The sequence below is a fragment of the Hoplias malabaricus genome, chromosome 5 (genome assembly GCF_029633855.1).
Source record: "Hoplias malabaricus isolate fHopMal1 chromosome 5, fHopMal1.hap1, whole genome shotgun sequence".
Lineage (NCBI taxonomy): Eukaryota > Metazoa > Chordata > Actinopteri > Characiformes > Erythrinidae > Hoplias > Hoplias malabaricus.
In genome coordinates this window covers 23,485,532-23,513,322 of record NC_089804.1, presented here as the reverse complement: position 1 = coordinate 23,513,322, position 27,791 = coordinate 23,485,532, and the positions used below count along the sequence as shown (strand labels likewise).

Here is a 27,791-nt window from a genome sequence, read left to right as displayed (position 1 = left end):
ATTCAGCTGTAAATTTTACGTGGGTTTTGTTTTGGCTACAGAAGGCTGGAATTTGTAAGTGTGTCAGTGTAGGCACATGTGTGTTTGTGTGTTTATGTGTGTGCGTGTGTGTGCTGATCGTATTACTCCACTGCACAGGAATGAATTGTGTATGTTTTAGTGTTTCGTGTCTGAACAGGGAACTGTAAACCTGACAGTGTCCCTGTAGAGCTTTAAACTGTTGGCATTGTCTTCTCTTTTAAAGGGGAATTCCACCCAAATCCCCCCATATTTCAGTGTGTGTGAGATGTAAACAAACCAATGGGGTGTGTTTTGGTTCTAGAGACATTTCTGGAATCAGAACCATTGACGCTGGTGTGAATGGAACCAGACGTCCTCTAAAAGCTCCTCACTGGAAGTTATTACAGTAAATGGTTCTGAACACACACTGCAGCTGTCTGAATATTTTGAGGAGGATTTCTGGCTGAAAACTCATTCCAGGTGGAGGGGAATCTGCAGGGGAAATTGGAAATGGTCTATTAACAAAAAAGTCTCTAAAGAGGACTTTTATTTTCTTTTTTCATAATGTTAAGATATTAATGCCCAGTTAATTTACAAGTATTTTTGGCTTTTATTTTATATCTAGATACATTCACAGACTTTTCGGTGGTAGGATACGCTCTGTCCGCTGTTCTCCTTCTTTATAAAGTGCCTCTGAAGCTTTTCTGTAATTATAAGGACAGACTGATCCCCCGAAGATAAATTGAGGAGGATATTTCTTTTGGTCAAGATATTTTTGAAGGACTCGGGTTGGATTTTAAGGCTCTGTGAGAAGTTTGACCACATTAAAGATGAGAATGTTCATGCTCTGAGCTTCACATGAAGGTGGAAAGACTTGAGGGGGATGGGAAAAAAAGATCTGTCATTGATTTAAGCGTTCTAATCATTGACTCAAATGAAGGTTTAGATTTTCCTGACTGTGGTGGTAATACAGTACCGTTTTGAAGCAGATAAATAAGAGAGAGAGAGAGAGTCTGCATTTTTAGTATCTTCAGGCTCTCATAACAAAAAGAATTCTGAGTCGAGTCACAGATCACTGGGAACTTTGTCAAGTTAAAAGTCACTGGGAATCAGGTTTGAGTCAATGCAAGAGATACTAGGAGGCGAATTAGAGTCAAGTCTCATGTCACGAGTTACTGAGAATCAAGGACAAGGTGAGCCAGGATTTATGAAAAACAAGTAGGAATCAAGTCAGGAGTCACTGAGAATCAATTCCGGATCCTCAGTAGTCAGTGGGAATTTGAAATGAAGCTGGAGTCACTAGAGATGGAGTTGTTGAGCTGTGTCTGAAGCTAAACTGTATTTTTTATGTTATTACTTTAAAGGGAAGCTCAAGAGCTAATATTGTAATACTTTAAATGCTGATTGTTTTTGCAGCTGAGGAGAGCAAAAAACATTCGTAACCTTTAAGTACGGTGGCGCAGCAGGTAGTGTCGCAGTCACACAGCTCCAGGGACCTGGATTCCCGCTCCGGGTGACTGTCTGTGAGGATTGTGGTGTGTTCTCCCTGTGTCTGTGTGGGTTTCCTCTGGGTGACTGTCTGTGAGCAGTGTGGTGTGTTCTCCCTGTGTCTGCGTGGGTTTCCTCCGGGTGCGCCGGTTTCCTCCCACAGTCCAAAAAACACATGTTGGTAGATGGATTGGCAACTCAAAAGTGTCTGTAGGTGTGAGTGTGTGAATGAATGTGTGAGTGTGTGTGTTGCCCTGTGCAGGACTGGCGCCCCCTCAGGGTGTATTCCCGCCTTGCGCACAGTGATTCCGGGTAGGCTCTTGACCCACCGCAACCCCGAACTGGATAAGGGTTACAGATAATGAATAAATGAATGAATGAACCTTTAAGTAAAGTCATATGGTTAATTTCTCAGCCGTTTAAACCCTTTCTTCTGGTTCACACAACCCGAAAAACCGTCCTAAATTTATATAATAATAATAATAATAATAATAATAATCACAATAATAATAAAACAAACAGAGACATAAATATGTTCAGTTACTTTCACCTTAATATTCAACTTAAACTTGAAATATAAACATGTTAAAGTAGCACTAGGTAAGATTTAGTATTTTTGTTGCAGAGTGTAATTAATTTTTAAAACACTGTCCTAAAATCAAGTGGTGGTGGTGGGGGGTGGGGGTGGGTGGGGGTTTTCCATATTACAGGCAAGTGGAACATCATAATGATTTTGAAGCTGTAATTTTAAGATTAAATATTACCTAGTGTTCCTTTAATATAAAAAATACATGTAGAAATGTAATGTTTGACATTTGTTTATTACTGTATAAAAAGTGTTTTTATTGTTTAAAACATCACTGGTTCAGTTGAACTCTTTATTATTATTATTTTTTATACATGTTTAGCTTATGAGCTTTACTCATAAGGAGGTTCACTAAAACAGTGATACAAGGTTGTGTGAAATTGTGGAGCAACAAAGATGTGAAGTCCTGTGACTGTAATGGATCCTAATGGAAAATCAATATCACACGAGGTGAAGGGGGTGAGGCACCAGCGTTTAAAGTGGTTTATTCCTGGAAATGTTTGAATTGATTTCTGTTGAACTTTAGGAATGGAGGTCCATCAATAGATGTGATGCATTAGTGTTTTCTGGATCTGTATTTCTTTGGTTTATTAAAGGAAGGCTCTATACCTCAGCACCGGATTCAGACGGCCATGATTTGCTGTGGTCATGTGTTTGATGGTGATTTTATTTGGAATAAAAGGCAGATTAATGCTGTGTCATACTTTTGTCATAAGGGGATTCCAGATACTGGAATTATCGTATTTTCTTTTTATTATTTTTAAAAATTCCCCAGGTTTTTTTTCCTCAGTTGATAAATTTGTCGGTTCCTCATGTTTGCGAAGACTTCCACAGTCAAACCAAACTGAAGCTGTTTCTAAAATGGACAATTCCAATCAAGTCGAAGATGAGTCCAAGTCACCTCAAGAGTCACTAGGAAGTGAATCAGAGTCAAATCTGGAGTCACAATCAAGTCACGAGTTACTGAGAATGGAGTCTAAGATGAGTTCATTTGAACAGAGTCTGAGTTGAGTCTCAAGTCTCTAATCTTGTGTCAGAGTCAAGTTTGAGTCTTTGTTCAGTAAGTAGTGCCTCTGTCTCTGTGGGCCTCTGGAGCTGCAGTAGATCTGAAGGCAGTTTTTCTCATTTTTTGACTGTGATGGAAGCTGAACTGGGTCTTTTTGCAAGATGGAGGCGGGGTGTATGTGCGTGGAGGGTGTATGTGGGGGAATGTAGGACGAGGGAAGGGTGTTCTTAGTGAGGGGCTTTTAAAAAAAATAAAACCCAGGGGTTGAATTCTGTTTGATTACATTGAAAAGGATTAAATCAAAATCCCTCACATCCCCCAACTCTCTCTCTCTCGCTCTCTCTCTCTCTCTCTCTGTTACACACACACATTCTCTCTCCCCTTTTCCCATGCGTTCTTCCTCTCTCGCTCTCTATCCGTATGAGTCTATTCCTCTTTTCTCCTGTCATCTGTTCATCTACTGACTCAGTGTCTCGGAGCTATATTTATATACACACACTCGTTTCTTTGGCTCTCTCGCTCCATCTGTTTCCTGAAGTCTTTACATATTTCAGATTTACACATCATCTCCTTTGTCTGTTTCCTCTTTCTTTTTCTGTCTTTCTTCATTCTTTTCTTGTATTTTCTTTCTTTTTTTTACCATAAGCTTTCCATAATCATGCCTTAATTGGACTCTTTAATTTACAGAACCTTTATTATTTAAATCCCAGTTAAAACAATTTTCAAATACTGACTGTATATTTTTAGTCTTTTTCCAAGCAGATTCATGTTAAGTTTCTCAAACAACACTGCAGCCACGCCTTCAAACTTCACTCTCAGAAGTTGGTTGCCTTTTGGGGCGGTTAGCAGCTTCTTCTGTCCTTCTTTTGTGTGTTTCCTTTTCTCTTGGTAGGGTTTTTGCGTCCAGCTCCACATCTTTTCATTCCCATGGTGTTGAGTTGTCCTCACAGTGTAGGGATGGACGTAAACAGCAGTGGATGTGTTCAGATCTGAGTTGGAGCTTGATCCTCTCTGTCTTTTGAAGATAAAAGTTTCAGTGCTGTTTATTTCATGTGGACAGTTTTGGGGGGAGACATAAGGGTCTTGCATTACTGTTATGGGTCCCATTTAAAAAGTGCTCCACATGATATACATACAGTAGAAGATTTTAGATGATGCTAACTACACAGAAAAACAAGACAATATACAAATGACTTTTATATTGGGTTTATTATTTTTATTAATATTGTGTATAGAGCAAAATGTCACACAACTACAGGGTCCTGGGATTTGTGGGTTCAAATCCCCCATAGGTCATTGTCTGTGAGGAGTGTGGTGTGTTCTCTCTGTGTCCGCGTGGGTTTCCTCCGGGTGACTGTCTGTGAGGAGTGTGGTGTGTTCTCTCTGTGTCTGTGTGGGTTTCCTCCGGGTGACTGTCTGTGAGGAGTGTGGTGTGTTCTCCCTGTGTCTGTGTGGGTTTCCTTTGGGTGACTGTCTGTGAGGAGTGTGGTGTGTTCTCCCTGTATCTATGTGGGTTTCCTCTGGGTGCTCCGGTTTGTCTCTCACAATCCCAAACATGTCGGTAGGTGGACTGACTATTCAAAAGTGCCATAGTTTGTGTGTATCTGTCCGTCTGTCTCACTGTGTGTGTGTGTGTGTGATGCCATGTGATGGACTTGGACTTGGTGATCTGTGATCATGACCAGGATAAAGTGCTTAAACAAAATGAATGAGTGAATGAAACTTGTATAGTTAAATAAATGATTAAACATTTTATTTGTATTACTTTATCAAATATAGGCTGTGTGTGTTGTTTCCTAATGAGTCTTTAGGAGTGTGTGTTGTGTCTGTTTGAGCACCTGTTCTGGAGAGAGAGGGGGTGGAAGATATAAAATAGAGAGAGATGTGGAGAACGAGGAGAGGCTTTTCTTTTTTAAGGAGGAATTACTCCCTCGAGAAACAGATGCTACTCACTGCTGCTGTAGTGTGTGTGTGTGAGTGTGTGTGTTTGTGTGTGACAGAACGTAACAGGATTAGCCTCCTCTTCTCCCTTGAGTGGTGTGTGCGTGGGGTGGGGTGTGGTGGGTTCACAGAGAAACAGTGTCAAGAAAATTAATGTGACTTCGGAAGTGATTTCCTCTTAAAGGGCCCAGTTCTCTTCTGGGAAGGCTTCACACTAAACATTTCTATGATGATTTGGTGGCGTTCAGCCACACAAGTTTCAGTGAGGTCAGGTGCTGATGTGGTATGATTACTTCTGGTGTAATGTATAGGGAGGAGCGCCATCACTCCAGAGAACATGGTGCCACTGTTTATTGCTGAGGGCCTTTATTCTGGTGAACTCTTGGCATTAAATTTAGGCTCATGGGCAGCTGCTCCAGAGAATCCCTTTCATTTTATAATTTTGCATCTTTTGCGTCAATAACTGTATGTACATATCTTACTTTACTGCATTGGTTTCTTGAAAGAAAACATGTTTTATTTTGAAGTGAATTCTGGAGTCACATACTTTTGACAGAATTCATTGCAATATCTACAGAAGTTAGTGTTGTGGGTGGAGCTATAGCTACAGCAGGGCTGTGCCATATCCTATCGTTTGTAATAATATTGTCATAATATTTAAAACAATAAAAAATAATAATAAATATTGTGATATTAATAATATTCAGACTTGTTTACGTAATGACGTCATGCAGTTACCCATAATACAGCATACGTCCTTTACATGAGGCATTTAACCACAGTGGAGTACGGTGGAAAGCGACTCTGAGGTGGAGGAATTTGCTCCAAAAAAAGTGGAGTGGCATGTGGAGGTGGTTTGGTTATAAAATATCAGATGTACAATAAACCATGGTATTATATTAGAAATGAAGCCTTTAAAACTATTAATATACAGGAGGTCCTCTGGTTACGTTAGTCCCGAGTTACGATGTTTCGTGGTTACGACACATCTCCCATTTACTGTATAAAGCCTTGTTTCGACTGAAGTGGTTTTGCGTCGTAAACATTGTAACGTGAACTTCGTGTTTGGTGTGCGCGGCGTGGCGGAAGAATACATGGTTACGCGGCTCAGGACTGAAGAGGATAGGTGTGAGGATAGGATAAGTGCTTACAGTATGTTATTTACGTACGGTATTTACGTATGTTCCGACTTACACTGAAAATCGGTTTACAACGCGACGTAGGAATGGATCAACGTCGTAAGTCGAGGACCCCTTGTATATGAAATATATTTAATTTAATATAATTCACATTAAGTTAACATTGATTTTGTTGCAATAGTCTGTTTTTTAAATTAATGCAAATATTTTACGTGTTTTGTCATATCACCAAGAGTATCGTTATTGCCAAAATACACTGAAATATCGTGATATTATTTTAGGGCCTTATCGCCCACCACTAAGCTACAGTAACTATAGAGTGAAAATGGAGCGGAGTCAGTGTTGCTGGGGGGGAACTGGGCCTCTGATAGAAGGCAGAACCCTCTTATTCAAGCAAAAATGTGTTCTTTAAAGAGACATTTACAACAGATTTCCTTCATAGTGAACAAATATTAAAACGGTGTATTAATTACACTGATGTATTTAAACAAGTGTTCAGTTTCCACATGTTTTGATATTTTTAAGGATCTATAATATAGTAGTAAATGTAATTTTCTAACAATCTTTTCTGAAATGTTCTTTTATTTGTGTTTCAGAGACATTTTGGAGCAAGCAGCTGAAAGGAGACATCCCTTCGCTCAGAGCTTTCATACAGTGGAGAACTGGCTTCCAAGGTCAGTCCAGTTTAATGTTAAAGTGCAAGAGCTTTTGTATTCCGAAATGAAATAATCAGAATTTTCAGTAGAAGACTGTTGTAAGAGTATTATAAGAATAATTTTACACTTTTAAGTGTTGTTTAAAGTACTCATTCTTATTTGGAGATTGCTTTAGTTTGTTTCATGAAGTACAGCTTCAAATAAGTTCAAAGTTCAAAGAGTTTATTGTCATTTGCACAAGTAAGGAACAGGTTCCATGTTCAATGAAATACTTTCTTTTCTCTCTTATATCCTTTTTGTAATTTTACCTTTAGTTTAGCTGCTATTTGCATAGGGGGCCCGCCTTGCACAGTGATTTCAGGTGGGCTCCAGATCCACTGTGGCCCTGATAATGATTTAGTGATTATAGAAATTTAATGAATAAATTAATGAATGTGAATCTATTTTCAAAATGAAGGATATTTCCTCTGTAAATCTATGGCAATATATAAGAGTAATGTACATTTGTCTGTTGAGGATTTTTTATGTGAGAGTGTTTATTTGGGATAAACATCCTGATAAAAATGAATCCCCTCTGTTGTAGGAGGTGATGTGTGACGGAGCTGAGCTCAGAGACTGGAACAGGTTCCATGTTCAATGAAATACTTTCTTTTGCTCCTCACCAAGAATGCCAAATGGAAGAGAAAATACAACGCATAACTAGATAACTAATAAAGTGCAAAGTTCACTGAGATTATATATATATAGGTGAACGGTAAAGTGAACGAGTGCTACAATCACAAACAGCAATAAGTAGAAACAATCGTTTGTGTGACAGTAAATGACAGAGGCATGTAAACATGTTGACAGTAAAGTGCAGGTTATTTCTGAGGTAGGTTCAGGAGTCTGATGGCAGTGGGGAAGAAAGAGTTCTTTAACCTAGTGGTCTTGCATTTGACACTTCTGTACCTCCGGCCTGAGGGCAGAAGGGTGAACAGTCCATGCTGGGGGTGGATGGGGTCTTTAAGGATGGAGGCAGCTCTCCTGCGGACTCTCTGGTGGTAGATGCTTTGCAGAGAGGGTAGTGGAGTCCTGGTGATCTTCTCAGCAGTCTTCACCACTCTCTGCAAGCGTTTTCGGTCCATCACAGTCGTGCTGCCGTACCACACGGTGATACAGCTGGTCAGGAGGCTCTCGATGACACAGATATAAAAAGAATTAAGAGAGAAATAAAGAGAATGGTTATGGAAGGTGATAGGATCAGAGATTTTACTAAATTCAGTTACTTACAGAATACTTTTAATGAAACGGTAGTATGAGGACATTTTAATGGAATTTAACTTATGTTTGTCCTTTTCTGAGTGTGATGCTGAGTGTTAATATCATTATAGAAGATAGAAATCATAAAAAAATGCTGAAAAATGTATATTAGACAGTGATATCTGGTTCTTATCAACATCATTGTAAAGAAATCAGTAATTTCTCTGCAATCAGCAGTTTTTAACCCAGAACACAAAGGGAATTTCCTGGTAATTTTAATATGTTCAAGTGCTGTTTGATTTGTAGGACCATTACTGCATGCCCTTTACATTTTTTTCTTTATGAGCAGTGACATCAGTTTAGGACTGAACTTTAAAAGAGTGAAAGAAACAAAAGGAGTGATGGGATTAGAAGCATTCGCCTGTGTTTATTGTCCGGGTCTGAAAGCCGACAGTTGGACCTGTTCTGCCTAAAGCTCTGGCCTTATTTCTGGGAAAAATAGAAAAGAAAAAAAGGAAGAGAGGATAGAGCAGAAAGGAAAAGAGGTGGCAGTGGCAAGAAAAGACACTTTCATTCTATTTTTATCCACTGTCAGGGCTCAGGGAAAGGCTCATGATTTTTCTCCTCGTCCATTAATGGACTGTAATGGAACGGCGTTCTCTTCAGACGCTTGGTGACGCTGTCTGCTCATGCTTTAATTTATTAATTCAGTTTAATGAGGGGACTTTTATCTGGCACTCTGCTCTGACCTTGACATTCTGTGTCCTGACTGAAAGAGCAGATCTTTAAAATGCTCACACCCTGCTGTTATTTAAAGGCCACATCACACACTTTTCTGTATTTAATTTTTTCACCCTTTTGATGACATTGCATCAAAAAAATATTTTTTAATATAATATTGAGAATTGAACAGGCTTTTTGTTCCTTTGCAAATGATATTTTTATATGACACGAGTCAAAGACCAGAGTAAAGCAAACTTTGCACATTGTTAATACATTGGTACCATCAGTAGAGGGCAGCAGTGAGTAATGTTTTTTTAATTAATAAATTTTTTTTAAACACATTTATACAACGGTGGTGGGCATTGTTTGTTTTTTGATGAATTTGAAGATGAATTTCTTTGAAACATGAACACATTTTAGCATATGTTTGTGTTTTTTTTTTTACTTCATTGACTAGGCATGCACACACCTGCTTAAACTTTGAAAGTGTTTTTTTTGACAGAGTAATGATGAACTATTCATTAGTTCATACATTGAAGATCATCATTAACCCGACAAAAGCTCTTATATCCTTTTTGTAATTTTACCTTTAGTTTAGCTGCTATTTGCATAGGGGGCCCGCCTTGCACAGTGATTTCAGGTGGGCTCCAGATCCACTGTGGCCCTGATAATGATTTAGTGATTATAGAAATTTAATGAATAAATTAATGAATGTGAATCTATTTTCAAAATGAAGGATATTTCCTCTGTAAATTTATGACAATATATAAGAGTAATGTACATTTGTCCGTTGAGGATTTTTTATGTGAGAGTGTTTATTTGGGATAAACATCCTGATAAAAATGAATCCCCTCTGTTGTAGGAGGTGATGTGTGACGGAGCTGAGCTCAGAGACTGTGATGAAGCCTTCGAGTCAGAAGAGGGCGACGGAGACCCGTTAATGGACGAAGAGGAGGAGGAGGAGGATGAGGAAGAGGAGACGGAGAGCAGTAAAGAACTCTTAGAGAGACTCAGAGAGTTGGAGGTGAGACTAATATTATAATAAAACTCATAATAAGTGTAATAATTTTCTTTATATTATTGCTGTCTGTCCAATTAAAAACAAATTAGTAAATTTACAACAGTCTCCATGAAAGTCAATGTAAAATGATTTTATTCCAAGCAATTTTCGAGCGTTTCTATTGGTCCATTCATCAAGAAATTTTCACACAATGTGAAGGACAGCTGCTGTGTTCAAATGATGTAGTAAATTAACACAAAATGGAGATACGTTTTTAATTAGACAGCTACGATGTATATGTATGTGTGTGTGTGTTAATATTGTTCTGTAGAGATCAACTATGTAGGTTTGACTTTTTTTTTTAATTTTCATTAATTATAATCATTGTTTTGTAATTTTTAAAGGCTAAGCACCACTTAATGGACCTCCATGAATAGTTCACATTATTTTAGTTACTGACATATATAAGTATGAATTAAAATGAAAATAGCAGTTTAATTTGCTTTAAAACTGACAATTTTATTAAATTGACGGAAAAACCCGAGCTCGCTACGGAAATTCTTGAACGCAACCGTGACGTCACTGGTGGACAACAGCTGAACAACGCCGCGGTAAAACACTGTTATGACAGTATCTAGCTAAATAACCAACATTATTCATGACAATAGCCTAGCAATAAGCTAAACTCAGATTTAGAGGTACCGTTATTCTTGTAAATGTGATCGAAGTTGAACTCGAATTCATCCGACACTATAAACCTCCGTAATGCAGCTACGTAGCCGAGTATAATCTGAGCCACCGAGTTTAGCAAGTCAAGCTAACGTTAACTAACACCAACTAAAACAGGCGAAGTAAGTGTCCTTACCCTGTTTACCTCCATGTTACAGAGGCTCTTGAACACCTTTCGTTGGTGTCCTTACATGCCCATATTGTTGGAAAAGTGCCAGTGAAATGAGCTACAGATAACGGAGTGAGCGGACGGTCCTTTCCAAAGTGCCCGTTAAAAGTTGACAAATTTAGTCCTTTTTCTGGATATTTTGGGATCTTTGGGCCATTTGTTCACAGATGTCCCACTGTACATTGAATGATTGCAGCCAAAAACAACACACCTTTTCGTTATTTTGCATTAAATTAAGTGCAACTTCTAGAGTTGTTGTCCACCATCTACGTCACAGGCAAGACGCCTATTAGAGTTTCTGAACACCGTTGAGGGGGGAACCAACGGTCTTTTAAACCTTATTCCTTGAATTAGTAAGAAATAACATGTTTTCTGACTATCAATAAACACAAGTTAGGAACTCAAATTCCACTGGATTTATTTGTTTGACACTTTCATAAAGCCTTTAAAGCAGAGCACTGGTAGTAGCTGCTGTGTGCCACAAGGGGTCTCTCTTTTAATATAAATTGAATTAACCCTCACCAGTGGAAACCTGCTTGTGTGTAACATTAAAGGGTTAATATTTATTTCTCAAGTATTTGATTGTTTCAGTTGAGGTCCATTTCGGATATGTGTGTGTTTTAGTGTGTTAGTGTTTGTGTTTATGTTGCCAGTGAGTATTTTCTCTATAGTAAAGCACTGACAATAAAATGTGTTGCACTGGAGCAGCTGCACATGAGCATAGGTCACTATTCCAGTGGTAGGACTCAGGCACAGGAGGGTAAAACTCTGCAGAATTGTGATCAGTGGAGCAGTAAGGAGGAACATGTTTGAAATGTTAGATGTACAGTTCTGTTCTGAGTGGCCTGAACCTCATGTTGAAGGCAGTCAGAGCAGAAATTGTCATTATAAATTTAGCATGAATTGCGAATAAACTACTGTTGGTCGTGAAAGGAAAATATATCTATTTTTTTCTCGTTTTGTGACATTGATATTATTAATTAAACTATTATTAAGCTTTAATGCATGGTATCGTTTAATTTTAACAATACAAAATAGTCTTTTCATAATTGAAGTCCCTTAAATATAAATATCTGTACTGACCACTATATCTTCAATGTTTTCTTACCACTCAGGCCTTAAAGTCTTCATACATAAAACCAGAATAAGCACTTATAGAATAATATGATGCTGTAAAAGGAGCGATATTGGATTTTTAATGACAAATATATCATGCGGCGTCGCAGTGACAGCATGACGAACGACCAAATACAGCGCAGATACTTCTGTGCCTCTACATGCATTATGGATTTGTGGTACTTTTCTTATGCTTTTTTCCTTGTTTTCATGGTAAAATATCATATTCATGCCGAACGCACAAATGAGAGCAGCAGAGGTTTGACATGTTGTCGTTGCTGATGCTTTTCTGAAGAATACGTTAACATGTCTTCTACAGGGAAGTCTCTTAAACGAGGCACAATTTCTATTTATAAGTGGCCATATTAATATAAATCTATCTATTCAGTCTAATGGTTAGACAGTGATTGTGTCTTCTCAGTAAAAACATGGGTTGTTCATACGTAGGTCTTCTACATGGAAAGGGGTATTATATAAGGCATTTTCTTTGTATTCATTCGTATCCATTACACCACACGTTATCTCCCCTATCTTCCTCTCTGTTAAGTTAGTGAATGCCCATTTTCTATTTGTGACTTAAAATAAGCAAACACTTTTGCCGGGCGCAGGGATATTATATTATGAGTGGGAAAATTTTAATCATTAGCTGTTATGAAGGAATAAGAGCATCCATTATAAACAGTAATTGTGTATTAAAATATGCAGAAGTGAATTCTGTGGATGTGATTACTCATTTCCTCCTAAAATGAAGCAAATCCTGAGGTAAGACCAAACTTTCGCTCGTCCGCATGCTCTCTTTACGCAGATCGCCCTCATTGAGATGAATCTCACGCTGTCCACTGCAGCCAATTTCCGTCTGTTGTGCTTCTCCTCCGTTCGTCTGAGTGAGTGATTGTCGCCGCTAGCCCTTCAAGTGCCTCCTTTAAAACCTCCAGCCACAGTCTCCTGGTGCCACCTTAAAAACTCCCGCCTTTAAAACCGCCCTGTGGACGTCCTGCATCTCTTCATATTCAGGGTAATTCAGCGGGAGCGTGTAGATGTGATATAAATTCAAATTAAACCACACACTTCCTCTTTATCTGAGAAGCAGGAGGATGCAGGATGCATCAGCAAACAGTCCTTAACACCTCGCTGTCCGTAAAAGTCCATCTCCTCTCCCTCGCTGCCTTAAGCTTTTATTTTGTGAGAGGCTTTTAAAGGCACTTGGAAACAATCCTCGTGATTCAGATCTCACTCTCACACTCATTACAGGTTTATTCAGATTTATACAGATTACACACTCCCCTCATCCCACTTCTCTGCAGCAGTTATGTAGCATAGCGGATAACAGCACCCCTCTCCAACTGGGGTTTGATACCCTAATCTGGCCTTGGGCCAATATTTAAAAACTCAGGTACCATGAATACCTCCTAGCAACACCCAAACAACCACATGGCGTCATTTCATCCACCTTAAACATGGCTGCTTTTGGGCAACCTGTGAATGTATATATTCACATAATAGGAAACAGCCCTTTAACACGCTCATGATTCAGATCTCACTCTCAGGCTTGTTACAGATTTATACACTACAATAAATACTCCACAAACATCCTCACTCAGTTACGTAGCATAGTGGACAACACCAGCACCTGCTCCACATGCCAGAATTGTTGCTGCACGCATTTAAACTGCCTAGTGTAATCACTCTCTTCTGGTTCTGCCTTTAAATCCACTCTGTGGACGCCCTGCATCTCTTTACGTTCACAGATGTTTAGGGCAAATGTGATATAAATTCAAATAAAACCTCAGACTTTCTTTTTATCTGACACCCAGCAGGATGCAGAACGCTTTCAAAACCCTTGAGATCCAGACCTCACCCCAACTCTCATTAAAATTTTATTAAGATTTATTCAGATTTTTCTCTCTGAACACAACACACTCCCATCATGCAGCTTTTTGGGGTTACGTCAAGAAACAGACTCGGGTTCAGTTTCCAACTCGTAAAGATTTACAGACGAATGAATACAAAGTTTAAAGACCAAGCAGAACATAATGAGTAGTTTAATATAATTGCTGAATATCCTGGACATTTTCTTACACCACTGTAGTAACAGGAGTAAGAAGCAGCTGTGTCAATTCAGATGCTGCATAAATCCCACATGTGGATCCTTCGCCAGTCAACATTTCCCAAGATTCATTGTGTGCTGGTGAGGATTTAAGAAGAGTACACTGTCTCATTTCGGTTTGGCCTTCGCGGTCTACACAACCTTTGAAGGCCACACCTTTGCGGACTGGGGCCTTCAGTGGAGATGCAGCCCCTAAATTGGGACACGGCTACTGACTCCTAACAGCCTGGATTTATCACAGATAGAACTTCAGAGCAGTTTGTTCCTTTCCAAACTCTTCGTTTAAAGTGTGAAAATTCACAGAACATGTTTATTATTATCATGATACGCAGCTTTTAAACGAACACCTGAAAGCCATGGAGGCACTGATTTTAATGAGGTTTAGTCAAAGCTTTTGTAAAAGCTAAAAAGTCAGCCGTGATTTCTGGATCCTTAGATGAGCTCTGAAGATTTGTGGTTTTATTACAAAGGCAAGGAACTTTTTCATCCTCGAAATAAACATAAATACACACATTCACTCAAACACGTAAACACCGGCGGAATCGGCCTTTTGTTTGCACCCGTCACTGAGCTGTAACAGGCGAGTTATTGAGTCTGTGATCGTTAATCAGGTCTGATCTGCACTCTGTTGATTAGACTGAAGAAGCAGGTGTTCATTCGCAAACGATTAGCCGCGAAGAGCGGGCGCATGGCCTGATATTTATGGATTCTTCTCAGTTACTCAACGCTGTGCCGTGATGATATCAGCTCCCACAGCTGTCCGTCCTCAGAACTGTCTTCAGAAATTGCCACAAATCCATAAATCTCTGAAATGGAGCAAAATCAAGAGTATCAAGACTAAGTCGTTATCCTTTTACCCTTCTGTTCATTTATTTAAGCCTTTATTTCGCAGCCGTTTTCCCTCAACTCGGATGCTATTCCCATAGTGAGAATAAGAACACAACACTGTGGGTCTGAAAGGATGTGGAGCCATCTGGAGACCTGCACTGAGAAAAAGGAATAGATAGAAGTAAAGAAAAGAAAACCATTTGTGCTTTTGGGATTAATTTGCAAAAAGTGCAACCAACTTCTAAGACTGAGCTTTGGAGGCGTGGCCACAGATTACTTTGTAAAACCTCTGAAAAGGATGGAAGTCATTTTCTTTACATGGTGCACGTTCTCTTTACTTGTGGAAACACATAGGCTTTTAAAAATGTAAAGAAAATGAGGGAATAACTTGGAGATAATAGACTGTGGGATTGTGGATTAAGAAAACATGGCTATGAGTTAAGAAAATTGTAAATTGTTTAATTAGAATAAATTTAGTTTGTCACTCTCTGTGCTCAGAGGCTCCACACGTAACTTTAACGTTGATAGGGAGCACATTTTAATTTATACTGATTTATATTTAATACCTAAACATACAACCGCAGGGAGAACAGGACACAGATGAGTGAAATGATTTTATTAGTCTTCTCCATCAGTTTAAGCTCTGACTCACTTCTCTCTGATGAGACTGATGTTTCAGGGCTGTTGCTGACTGCTGTGTTTAACTGTAATCAATTCTCTCTCTCTCTCATGCACTCACTCTCTTTCTGTCTGTCTCTCTCATTGTAATGAGAGTTGATTTGATTCTCTCGTCCTCCCTCCGTTTGATTTTTTTTAGCTCTGTTTCCACTTGTGTTTGTCTGTGTGTGTGTTGTGTGTGTATATGTGTGTGTTTTCTCGCTCAATGAAAGCCTGGCTCAATCTCAGAGGGAAACATTCCACTCTTCTTTCCTCTGCTGAGTGATGGAGGGATGTGCCAGTTAAAAGGAAAGAGTAGCATTAAATATGAGTCAGATTTCCCAGCGGCTTTGTTACTGAAGACCCTCTCCTCTCGTCCCTCTGTCAGTCTTTCTCTCACTCCATTTAAAGAGAGAGATCGTTAAAAAATTTCACACTCACCCTGTCTCTGTGTGCATGTGCCCGTGTGTGTGTGTGTGTGTGTGTGTGAGGAGGTGGGAGGGGGGAGGCTCTGCTCAGTTCTTCGCTCATGTCTTATCTTTTTTGATATTTTCTCTGATATTCACTTATAGCATTTGTGTCTTTGTAATTTAAACCAATGAGCCACAACTATAAGAACACTAACAGGTACATCGCATACTAAGTCCACTCTTGTGTTAATTACTTGTACATAGAAACATCTGTGAGTGATTAATTCATCTTCATCTTGAGCAGGGTCACTGTGGGTCTGGAGCCTACGCAGAATCATTAGGTGCAAGGCAGGAACACACACTGGACAAAGTGCCGGTCTATCACAGGGCGTCCCACACTTAAACCAGTGGACAATTTTATACCTAACAGCATTAGTTTTTGGACGGTGGGAGGAAAGCGGAGCACCCATAGGAAGAAACCCATGCAGACACAGGGAAAACACACAAAACACTTCACAGACAGTGACCTGAGGTGAGGACCCTGGAGCTGTATGGCAGTGACTCTACCTGCAACACAACTGTGCTGCCATAAGACTGCACCTGCGCAGCGTATTGGTCGGTAGTCTTAATGTTTCAGCTCATGATTCCGTTTTTATTGAAATCTCTAGGCACGTCATTAAATTTTATTTAATTTCTGGGGCCATGTATGCTTTTATGAAAATTAACTGTTTGAAAGAGAACTAAAGATTACATTAAAGCCCCTGTCCAGTCATTTTCCTAATTATCTTCCTACTGTATGTTCTTGATAAATGTGCTCTGAAGTGCTGAGAGATTTGAAAATAATTGTTCTTGTGTTGGATTGGGGTGTGGCTTAACTTGACTTGAATGACGGCTCTGTCTTTTGGAGCATTTAACTACTTTTAAACTGCTGTAATAAATAAATATATATTCACTATAGGGTGGCACGGTGGCGCAGCACGTTAGTGTCGCAGTCACAGAGCTCCAGGGACCTGGAGATTGTGGGTTCGATTCCCGCTCCGGGTGACTGTCTGTGAGGAGTGTGGTGTGTTCTCCCTGTGTTTGCGTGGGTTTCCTCCGGGTGACTGTCTGTGAAGAGAGTGGTGTGTTCTCTCTGTGTCTCCATGGGTTTCCTCCGGGTGACTGTCTGTGAGGAGTTGGTGTGTTCTCCCCGTGTCTGCGTGGGTTTCCTCCGGGTGCTCCGGTTTCCTCCCACACGTTGGTAGGTGGATTGGTGACTCAAAAAAAAAAAGTGTACGTAGGTGTGAGTGTGTGAGTGAATGTGTCTGTGTTGCCCTGTGAAGGACTGGTGTATTCCCTCCTTGCACCCAATGATTCCAGGTAGGCTCTGGACCCACCGCGACCCTGAACTGGATAAGGGTTACAGATAATGAATGAATGAATATTCACTATAAGATTGTTTCTGCCCTGAATATTTTAGTGGTTTCTCGGCTTAAACTCTGAAAGGACTTATTCATTCACTGAGTGGTTGAATCAGGTCTCTCCAGGAGACAACCACTGGACTTTAAGACTGTACATTTTAACAATTAAAATACATTTCTTTATATTTAAAACCATATTGAGAGTTAAGTTAATGAGTAATACTAAATTCTTTAACATGTTTTAAAAACGTTGTGACTGTTGTCATGATCCTTCTCTTTAAATAATGCACACAGTGATGACTTGCCCCTGCCCCTTATACCAAGCCACAATGACTGTGTATATTAATATGTGACGAAGAGGGTGCGTTTGTGCAGAAACACTCTGGAAAAGCATGTGGTGACATGACAAATTCAACAAATACAAAATACGTATTTTGTAGGTTTATTTTCATATATGGACTTTATAGAAAGGGGTGAATATTGTGAATGATACACGGTGCATTAATAAAACAGAGGAAAAATACATTTTCCACCGGATCTGGACCCTTTTGATTCTATTGCGAAAAAACATTTTTGAGAAAATATTAAAAGTATATTAATGTCCAAGTGAAATCTCTGTTAAATTAAATGCGGCAATCCTTCAATTTCCCTCTGCCTTCATTTTTCTTTCTATTTTTTCCCTGTTGCGTGAAACGGTGCCATGTTTGTAATAGTTCTTGGCACGTTTCAAGGCAAGTGGAGGCACTCAGAGTGGATTTAAAACAGCAGCAACATCCAGAGAGGTAATTTCTCATTTGAATGCAGGATAAATGGAACGGCGTTTTGATTTCAGCATGTGAAGTGGTTTACAACTCTGTCGTAAATCACTCGTTCATTTGGGCGGTGGAGTCTAATAATAGAGTTCTGAACGGTGTCAGAACCTCAGTCGTTTAAAAGAGAGTGTCTTTTAAACTGAGAAACTTACTCAGAGTTTCATCACTTTAAAGTTGTCAGAGAATAAATGACACACTATACTTTCAGAACTTTACCCTGTTATTTAAAGGGTAACTGATTGTGGACACACAGTTTACATAATCTCCAGAGAAAAAAAAATACAGGCCACTAGAGTGCCACACACTGGAGCCTAACCACAAGGGTCTAACAGAGGGGTGTAAAGAGTTCCATCCTGTACAATGGGGTAGATTTGGGATCCAGGACTAACATCTAAGTTCAATCCTTCTTAGAAGAGTAGACTTTTAGGGTTACACAGTGACACACTCCTGATTGATACCTTCTGTTGGATGAGCAGGTGTCCAATCTTCTTCCAGGTTTTAACAGATAGTTCTTTACATTACAGAAGAAAAGCTGGAGGAGCAGATGTCCATAAACCACAAAGTTATGGCAGTCTATTACCTGTAGAAACATCAAGAAAACATTATATATTCACTATGGTACTTGAGCACAAGGCTGTAGATGTTTCACGCCTTATAAACTTTCTTAAGGTTGAAAACGAGGATTAAATGGGTTTTTACTGCAGTTCTTCGTTGGTGAAAGGGTTTAAATGGTGAACTTTAATACTTCCCGCTCTACAATGTGACATTTATCAAAGAGAGTCTCTCTCTCCCTTTCTCTCTCTCTCTCTCTCTCTCTCTATCTCTCTTTCTATCTGTCTCTCTGTCTCTATCTGTCTCTCTCTCTCTGTCTGTCTCTCTTTCTCTGTCTCTCTCTTTCTATCTGTCTCTCTCTCTCTATCTCTCTCTTACTATCTCTCTGTCTCTCTCTCTCTGTCTCTTTTTCTGTCTCTGCCTCTCTCTGTCTCTGTCTCTCTTTTGCTATCTCTGTCTCTCTCTCTCTCTCTCTGTCTCTGTCTCTCTCTCTCGCTGTCTCTCTGTCTGTCTCTCTCTCTCTCTCTCTCTCTCTCTATTTGTCTCTGTCTGTCTCTCTCTCTGTCTCTCTCTCTCTCTCTGTCTCTCTCTATCTCTCTCTCTATCTGTCTCTCTCTCTGTCTCTTTTTCTGTCTCTGCCTCTCTTTCTCTATCTGTCTCTCTCTCTCTGTCTCTTTTTCTGTCTCTGCCTCTCTCTGTCTCTATCTGTCTCTCTCTCTCTCTCTCTCACTGTCTCTCTCTCTCTCTCTCTGTCTCTCTCTCTCTCGCTGTCTCTCTCTGTCTCTCTCTCCCTGTCTCTCTCTCTCTCTCTCTCTCTCTCTCTCTCTCTCTCTCTGTGTGTGTTTGGGGAAACATGACTGATTGGAGTGGAGGAAAAAACATGTGCTGAAAAACGTAAATGTTCACAAATGTTTCTTTTATGATATTTTATTTATTATAATTTAATGCCAAGGCTGAGACGTTCCTCTGATGATGAAGAGACGGAGCTCCAATGATTGATGTCTGAAATTTCACAGAAACGACACATCTTCCTTTCCCCCTTCTTAGTCTGTTCTTCTTCCCGTCATCCCTTCATCCTAGCTGAATTTCTCCCTGTATCTTGTTTGTTTCTCAGGCGGAGAATTCAGCACTTGCTCAGGCCAATGAGAACCAGAGAGAAGCGTATGAGCGATGCCTGGACGAGGTGAGACAAAACATTACACTCTTTTAAAGTGTTTTAGAACTGTTCATAACCCTTTTATTAACATTTTAAACCGTCTTTATAACACTTTTTAAATAGGATATATGTTTAAAAAAAGGAATATTAGTCTGTTGATTCTCTCTTTGTCTCTCTCATTCTCTCTCTCTCTCTCTCTCTCTCTCTCTCTCTGTAGGTGGCGAACCATGTGGTGCAGGCTCTGCTGAACCAGAAGGTATGAAATCTTTTGGCAGATTTTTTGAAAATGATTCCTTTTTAAAAACATGGAAGTGTTTTTAGAGTTTAGTCTGTTACTGAAACTGAATGAAGTTCATATTAAATAGTGAATGGAATCCTTTTGTATTTAATTAGGAAACCATTTTGTTTATTTGGCTGATTAAACTTGCATTTTTCAATTTAATGTCTGTCTTTTTAAAGTCCTCCATTCATTTTATCATTTTCATTTTTAATGAATCATCTCTTTGAATGTTACTCCACATTTTGAGGTTTTATATCCACTGCTGTAATATATTTTATTTCATTTCTCTCTGGGACACTGAGAGTTGGAGTGTTATTTATGAAACTTGCTATAAAATTAAGGTTGCTATTGTTGTTGTTGTTGTTATAAATCTTTGTAGTAGCATTAAAGTTAGTGCTAATATAAATGTCTAAATGTATCAGAAATTCTGTCCTGAACAGAAGCTGATTATGGTCGTCCCCATGTGGGATAATATACTGCTTCATTCAGGCACTAAACAGCAGTGTGACTTTCATCTGATAAATAGAAGTTTTTGTGAATAGTGTTTGTTACTTTTTGTCATTAAATACAGAGATCATTTTTGAATTTTGCAGGATCTGCGGGAGGAGTGTATAAAGCTGAAGATGCGTGTTTTTGATCTGGAGCGACAGAACAAGACTTTAACTGAGCTTTTCACACAGAAACTTCATTCTGCTTCCAATCCTTTACAACAGGTGAGAAAACACCAGCTTTTCACCTTTCCTAGTGCCAGCCTGCTGTTAATGTACTCTTCTGCAAAATTCAATATCCAAGTGTATGAGCTCTTTAAATTCTTAAGTCTGAACATCTCAGGACTGAGGTGTGTACCATTCTGTTCTTCACTTTCTGGATCTTTTGGGTCTAAAGCAAAAGTCAGAGGTGTGATCCAATGACAGACAGCAAAGGAACAACACACTACACACAGCGACAACACAACATCACACTACACACAACAACAACCCTCGTGATGGAGGCTCGGATAGACTCTTAAAGCAGCGGTGTTCAGTCACTGTAATAGGTGTCTAAATACTTACAGAGCATACAGCACCAATAGAGAGACACAGAAACCTGTGCTGAATAAGCAATAAGGCTGAAATCTATAAACATATTTGGAATTTAATCAGCCAGCGTTAAATCCTGTCAGTTATCAAGGACTTGTTTAGTTTCTCAGCACATTAAAAGTTTTGTAACACGTTTTTTTTCTCATTTTCTGTGCATTTTCACGCATAGGGAATGATAAATAAAGCAGCTGGACAGATAGAGGCAGATAAACAGGCTCAGCACCAGGGGATTTTGGACAGAACTTTCAGCACCACACGAATTAAGATAATATTTTATCAAACGAGTGCAGCTCATCCGTTTTTAATTGGAACAGGTTGCAGTTATTAATTAGATGCTGCTCTTTTGAAGGGTGAACGTGTTCGGCTTCTGCAGCTCATATTCACACTGCAACTTTCAAAATCTGTTTACAATTTTCAGTCTTTGACACAGTGTTAAAAAATTATTTCTTCTGTGTTTTTAAGGCCTTTCACATTGTGGGGAATTACGTATCTTTGTTAATGATTAGCTCATTAGTATTTTAACCTCTGCAAGTGTTACATTAATTATTATAATAACATTTCATTACTAAGCTTTGGTTGGAAACAGAAGGGTTTAAACCTTTTATATTTATTTTAGGTCTTTAGACTTAAAAATCTATGTTAGAATTTCTGCTGTTAGGATTTGATTGTGGCATTCAGCCACAAGATTACCAGTTAAATCAGGGACCAATCGTCCCAACTGTATCGGATAAGCACCAGCATGCCAGAGAGACCAGTGTCGGGGGATTTTAAACTTCTCTGATGGACTTTTGGCATTGGGCATGGTGGTTTAGAGTGTCCCTTTTGATCTACAAGCTGAAGGATGTACCTTCAGTGTAGGATTCTGTATCATTTCTAAGAGGAAATGTAGAGAAATCTGGCCCTAAACTTAAATATTAAATAAGTTGTATGAAAACGCTTCTGTTGGATGTGAATAAATACGAGTTTCAGTTATGCACTTATGTTACTACATGCTCTGATGAGCTCATGGCTTTGGTCACAGCGCATAAGGTTTACACTGGTGTGGAGAATGAGGCCAGAGATAATTTCTCTGCTGGGTTTTCTCTGATTTATCAGTTTTGGTGCAATGTGTGTGAAATAACGGAAAATACTAAGAGGCTGATTTTTTTGTGGTTTATATATAAAACAATCTACTTGCCAAAGGTATAATAATTATGGGGTATTATATATCATATTTCTGTTATTATTCATTTATGCCTTTCTGATAACATCAAGATGTAGTTGCTAATCTGCTGCTTGGTCATTGCTATACAGTCCCAGTTTGTTGCTGAAATGTTTGTAGGTCTTTGTTATATTATCCAAAAAGATTGGTGAAGTATTGATATGCCACTATTGCTAGCATTGCTAGCATAGCGTAGGTTGTTGCTAACTTGTTGCTTGACCATTTTATTTTTATATACAGTGGAACCTCTACTAACAAACGCCTATACTAATGAATTTTCCACGTTACGAACCAGGCATTTGAATATGTTTTGCCTCCACCAACGAACCATGACTCTAGAAACAAACCCAAGCCTCCACCGAGCCGGCGGCTGGAAATGGCCACTGACCCCAATAGGCGAGTCTCTCAGCGCCCAGACTTGAGTGAGCTTTTAAGATTAGCAAATTGTAGCTTTAGCAATTTAGCATTAGTGTAAATAGCAGACATTGAAATTCGTGCTAAGTTAAGCCGTATCTACGCTTCGTCTCCCCACATTCACCACCTACTCTGCGTTATTCCACCCACCCCCCACCTCCCGTCATACAGCCAGTGCCTGTGTTACTCCTCCAGCCAGTCGTCACTTCTTCAAGGCAGCGATATGTAACCACTTAAAGCTTTATTTCTTTATTACTGTTACCACTGTATTTCTTTTTTATTTTTAGTAACGCTACATGTATTTTTTTTTTACTAATTTTAGAGTTTTGTAAATATATATCAGTGCAAAAAACTTGCACTTTCGGGGGCAGCTGGAACGCATTAATTGCTTTTCCATTATTTTAAATGGGGAAAATTGACTCAAGAAACAAATTTTCTACTTACGAACCGGGTCACGGAACGGATCAAGTTCGTAGGTAGAGGTTCCACTGTATATACTGTCCAGTTGGTTGCTAGGGTGCTGCCTAGGATGGCCAGAATTCTGGATGTAGGCCAGACTGGTTGGTTTTTCAGCCCAGAGTCCTCTGTCTAGACAGACGCTTAAAAGTCCTTTTTTGTGGTGAACTAGTTAATATTTCACTTTGGATTTATTTTATTTTATTTTACGTTATTTATTTGCCTACCCACTGCTGCAGTAGCTCGCCCTCACCTGAGTGTTCATAGTGATGAGTACATGGTGAAATTAGAGCAATCATCTTGAAGTAGGATATCAGGGCACAGCCTCAGATCTGTGTGAACCTTGCAGAAGGGTGTACAGTTATGGACCACAAATTCCTTTCTATTTGGAAACTTCTGGAGGAATTAAAACTGTGTTTTATAGATTGCTATTTAGGTGAACAATGGCCTTAGCAGACACTTGGTATAGCATTAAAATGACCTATCAACATCTTAGCAACCGACTCTGATAATAGTAGTAATAATATTAATTTTAGTTCATATAGCACCTTTCTTTACACTGAGTGGGGAAACAATTAAGACATGGAGGAAGAAGAACAGTGCTCATTAAAGGGGAAGGATTTTAGTTGCAACATTCTGAGGTTGGTTGTAAAGGTGATGGCAGGTCATTGCACTGTTATCCTAGTTGGTTTCTAATGTTTTTGAAGGTCTTGCTGTATTAACCCTGGTTGTCGCTGTTGTGTTTGCTTGGACATTACTCTCTCAAGTGGCCATTAGGGTGTTGCTAGGATATTGCTATATAGAGCTAGTGTTGGTAGGCCTCGCCATGTTAAACCTAGGTTTCGCTAGGGTTGTTAGGTTATTGGTTGGCTTTGTTTTATTAACCCTGTTGATTGCCAGTGTGTTGCTAGGCAACTGCTGGATAGGCAGTTTTACTCTAAAATTACATGTAAAAAAGTCTGCTTACATTGGTTTCATATCAAAGTTAAGAAAGGTTTTTCTTCTCTGATTCACACAAACAACGTTTTTAACATGGATCACAGTTTGACGCTCACACACACACACACACACACATGCTAGTTCTTCCAGCTGGTTCTCAGTGTTATGACTGTGAATCCATGCTTTAATGAGAAAGTGACTGGAGCAGAGTGTTGATGTGTGGTGGTTTTTTTCCAGAGGATCGTTCTGGCTGTTTTTTCATCAAATTCCGAGCTGTTTAAATGTGACCTGAGTAGAGAGGCTCTTATCAACCATGAGGACTCATTAGTGTTATATGATGTATTTTTAGCCATCATGAGAGCAGCATAGTGCTTCCGTCACATATTTTTCCATGTGGCATCCCCCCCCCCCTCCACTCTCCTATCGCTCTTCAAACACCGTTTCTGATATTTAATGCTCAAAGTGCTTGCTCAAGTGCTGAGATCATTGGCTCTCTGGCTCATATTGCCAGGGAATGCTGTTCCTCATTTGTGCTCAGCGAGTTTTTCTCTCTTTCTCGATAAGAAACTGCCACGTTGCCGATGTTGATGCTTGAGTCTCGCGTCACGTACGGCTGAAATAAGCCTCGTAATTCAGCGCAAATTGCTGCTCACTGACATTTATTCGTTGTCCTGTAGCCTCGGGGTGACACCTGTGGACTGTTAAATGGAAAGAAACTACACACAAGCTTGAAGCTTTGAAGAGAATTGTCTGGCAGCTTCTGTTTTCTGTGTTCTCTATAGACATGGCGCAAAGAAGTCCATTTATTGAATACAAGTTACATATATTTCTAGGGAGATTAGGGATAAGACACTCTATGCTTGCTTCTGATCTGAGCACAGAGAGAACCACAGGTGCCCATTCTTCCACTGTGAAAAGAACAGCTCAGCCCTATGGGTCTTAAAGGATGTGGAGTTGGAAAGAACCCCACAGGATTTTAACAAAAATATTTAAAAACATCAAACAAATAAGCCAGTGATGTTCACCAGAACTATGGAATAGAGCAACTGCACATGAGCAGAAGAGTAAAGTGCAAACTCTCTAACACCCAGTAGAAACACCTGAGAATTGGGTGTCTACAGACATATGAGCATATGATGTGGATATATATGGGTTTATTTAGATGTTCCCTTCATTTCTTTGCTGTTGCTAGGAGCCACAGGGAGTGATGTCATCTGCTAATGCACTAAACATATTATTGTATGAGCATGTTCTTTTCTGACTTGTTTTTCTTTTACTTCTAAAAGCCGTACGCCTACTGAGCTTTTACAAATACACTCTTTTACACAAGCCACAGGTTCTGTGTCCAGTCCAGGATCCATAATTAACCACATTATTTATTTATTTTTATCAACAAATGAATGGAAGATGATCAGTAAGGACCTGCAGTTCTCTATTATCTATAACAGACTGCAGGCCTTAAAGGAGCAGTCACTCATTCTCTGCAGTGAATCATCTTCATTTAAAACCATTGTTATACTGATACCTAGAGATTCTGTATGAACCTATTTCAAACATGGTTGCCCCATGTGGGGGACCCCACTCTGTGGAGCACATACTTGTTCATTCAGGGACTACAATGCTGTTTGATTCTTCATCACGTGGGAGTTGCACTTAATAAAAAAATTCAAATACTTATTTAATTAAATACATTTTTTGGAATTCAAAAGGATTTATTAATCCATTAATTTCTGTTGGAGGTTGACTAATCCAGTATAAATCTGCAGAGTCTCTAATTTTATTTGTTTTCTGAGAAAGAGTTATGAGTAAATTATATTCCGTAAGTCACTGAACCTGGAGCTCCCTCGGCTGCTATTTTGAGCTTGTTTTTACTGTCAAGGTTACATTCACATGGACGATTTTTGAAAACATAGGATATAAACACCATTTTTCATCCCAGTCTCACGGAAATAGAGGTGCTGTCCAGCTCTTTTTGAAAAATCCATTGTTCGTGTGAATTACTGAGTTGTTTGAGACGTTTGTTTGGATGCGTCATCTGTTATAAATTGGTTTTTCAGATCCATAATGTGTGATCACAGTGGACCTACAGTAAAAATAAATTCCGCTTGTTCCATTATAAACACAGCCATTAGGTTATTCATTTTCAAGTTATTTTATTTTTTAGGAAATTAGACCTTACGATTATTCACTGGAATATTTTACACCATATTACTAATATCTTCTGTTATGTTTTAATATTTTGAGTACTGGGTGGGCAAGAGCGTAGTAGAGTATCTGTCTAATCATGTATATTTTATTCCTAATGATTTTATTAATTGTAATTCATTATATATTATTATATATTCCTTATATTCTTGTATGTACGTGTGTACTTTTTTTTCGTGCGTTGATAAATGAGAAGTGGACACTTGTAAATTATAAAGGAAATGAACATGTGGAAGTCTTTGATGGCACTTGTGTGTGAGGTTTAAAGCTCTGTGGTTGATTGTATGCGTGCACCTTTTGCGAAAGCTGAAATAGAGTTTGTAGTAGATTATTTTGGCTTGTGGGCCTTTGATATGGTGCTCTGTGACCCGTCTCTTTGTGTCCACGCCTTTGAAGTGAATCTCAGAGGGCACTACTCTCTCAAACAATGCTCTCTCTCTCTCTCTCTTTCTATCCTTCTCACACTTCACACATTATCTTCATTCGTTCTCTGCCCCAGAAACAGAGGAAAGAAGAAAAAAAAAACTGAATTCATGCGTCTTTCCCTAGTCGACTTCAAGCCCAGATAAAGAGGTCCGGGTCTAAACGGAATTTCTTTATGTGAAAAATGAATTTTTAAATTGGTACATTTTTTTTGGAATTATTAAACGAAACCATTCCAAACAAAGTACATTTTGTTGCCTGAGGGTCAAGATGTCATAAATGTGTAATGCTACATGCTGCAGACTAAAACTAACACTCCAGGGTACTGAAATGACATCACAGTGAAAGCAAGTCAACTGTTAAACTTCAGTACTTCAAAACGTCATTGTAAACCAACAGCTGCTCCTCACACTGGACCCTAACTCCGAGATTGTGGAGGTATCCCGCTGCGTGAAATTAGTGTTAGCATGTTAGCATGCAGCTAAGTTAATATTTCAGCTCCTGTCATGCTCATATTTCTGTGGATCCAGAGGATTTGGATAAAACAACAAAAACATATCTGTCGTTTAGTTTTTAAACTTGTCATTTAATTTTTATCATAGAGAAATGACACTTATATAAGGATTTCCTTATATGGTCATGACACAGACTACAGAATGATGAAAGAGGTCTGAGTAAATTGTGATGGCTTTCCTTACAGCTTCTTCTGTGATTATTATTCTCTCTATCTGCTTCATTTTTCTATTCATTTTTCTCTCTATTTTTGCTCCGTTCTCTTATCAGCCCACTGAGATACTGTGAGTCAAAGGACAAGCTGAGTGAGTGAGAGAGGGAGAGAGAGATGACTGAGTCTGAAAGAGAACTAAAGCTGATAGAGTGAGTGAGACTTTAGCTTATTGAGAAAGAGTGAGACAACTGAAACTGATAGAAAGATAAAGAAAGAGTGAAGACTGAAGCTGAGAAGAAAAAGATGGCTAAAATAAAGATTAAGACACCTGAAACTGAACTGATTTTATATATATATATATATATATATATATATATATATATATATATATTAGAGAGAGAGAGGAGTTAGAG

The 27,791-nt window shown here is 39.0% G+C and overlaps 1 protein-coding gene across 1 annotated transcript in view; it reads left to right on the top strand.

Annotated features, from left to right (window-relative positions):
- The window catches only part of LOC136696034 (nck-associated protein 5-like), a 64,211-nt gene that overhangs the window by 12,573 nt on the left and 23,847 nt on the right, over positions 1 to 27,791 (top strand). The window contains exons 3-7 of the mRNA XM_066670113.1: positions 6,757 to 6,834; positions 9,641 to 9,802; positions 19,673 to 19,741; positions 19,932 to 19,970; positions 20,588 to 20,707. Coding sequence (XP_066526210.1) covers positions 9,647 to 9,802; positions 19,673 to 19,741; positions 19,932 to 19,970; positions 20,588 to 20,707 — 384 coding nt within the window. The 5' untranslated portion in view covers positions 6,757 to 6,834; positions 9,641 to 9,646. The remainder of the gene's footprint in view (positions 1 to 6,756; positions 6,835 to 9,640; positions 9,803 to 19,672; positions 19,742 to 19,931; positions 19,971 to 20,587; positions 20,708 to 27,791) is intronic.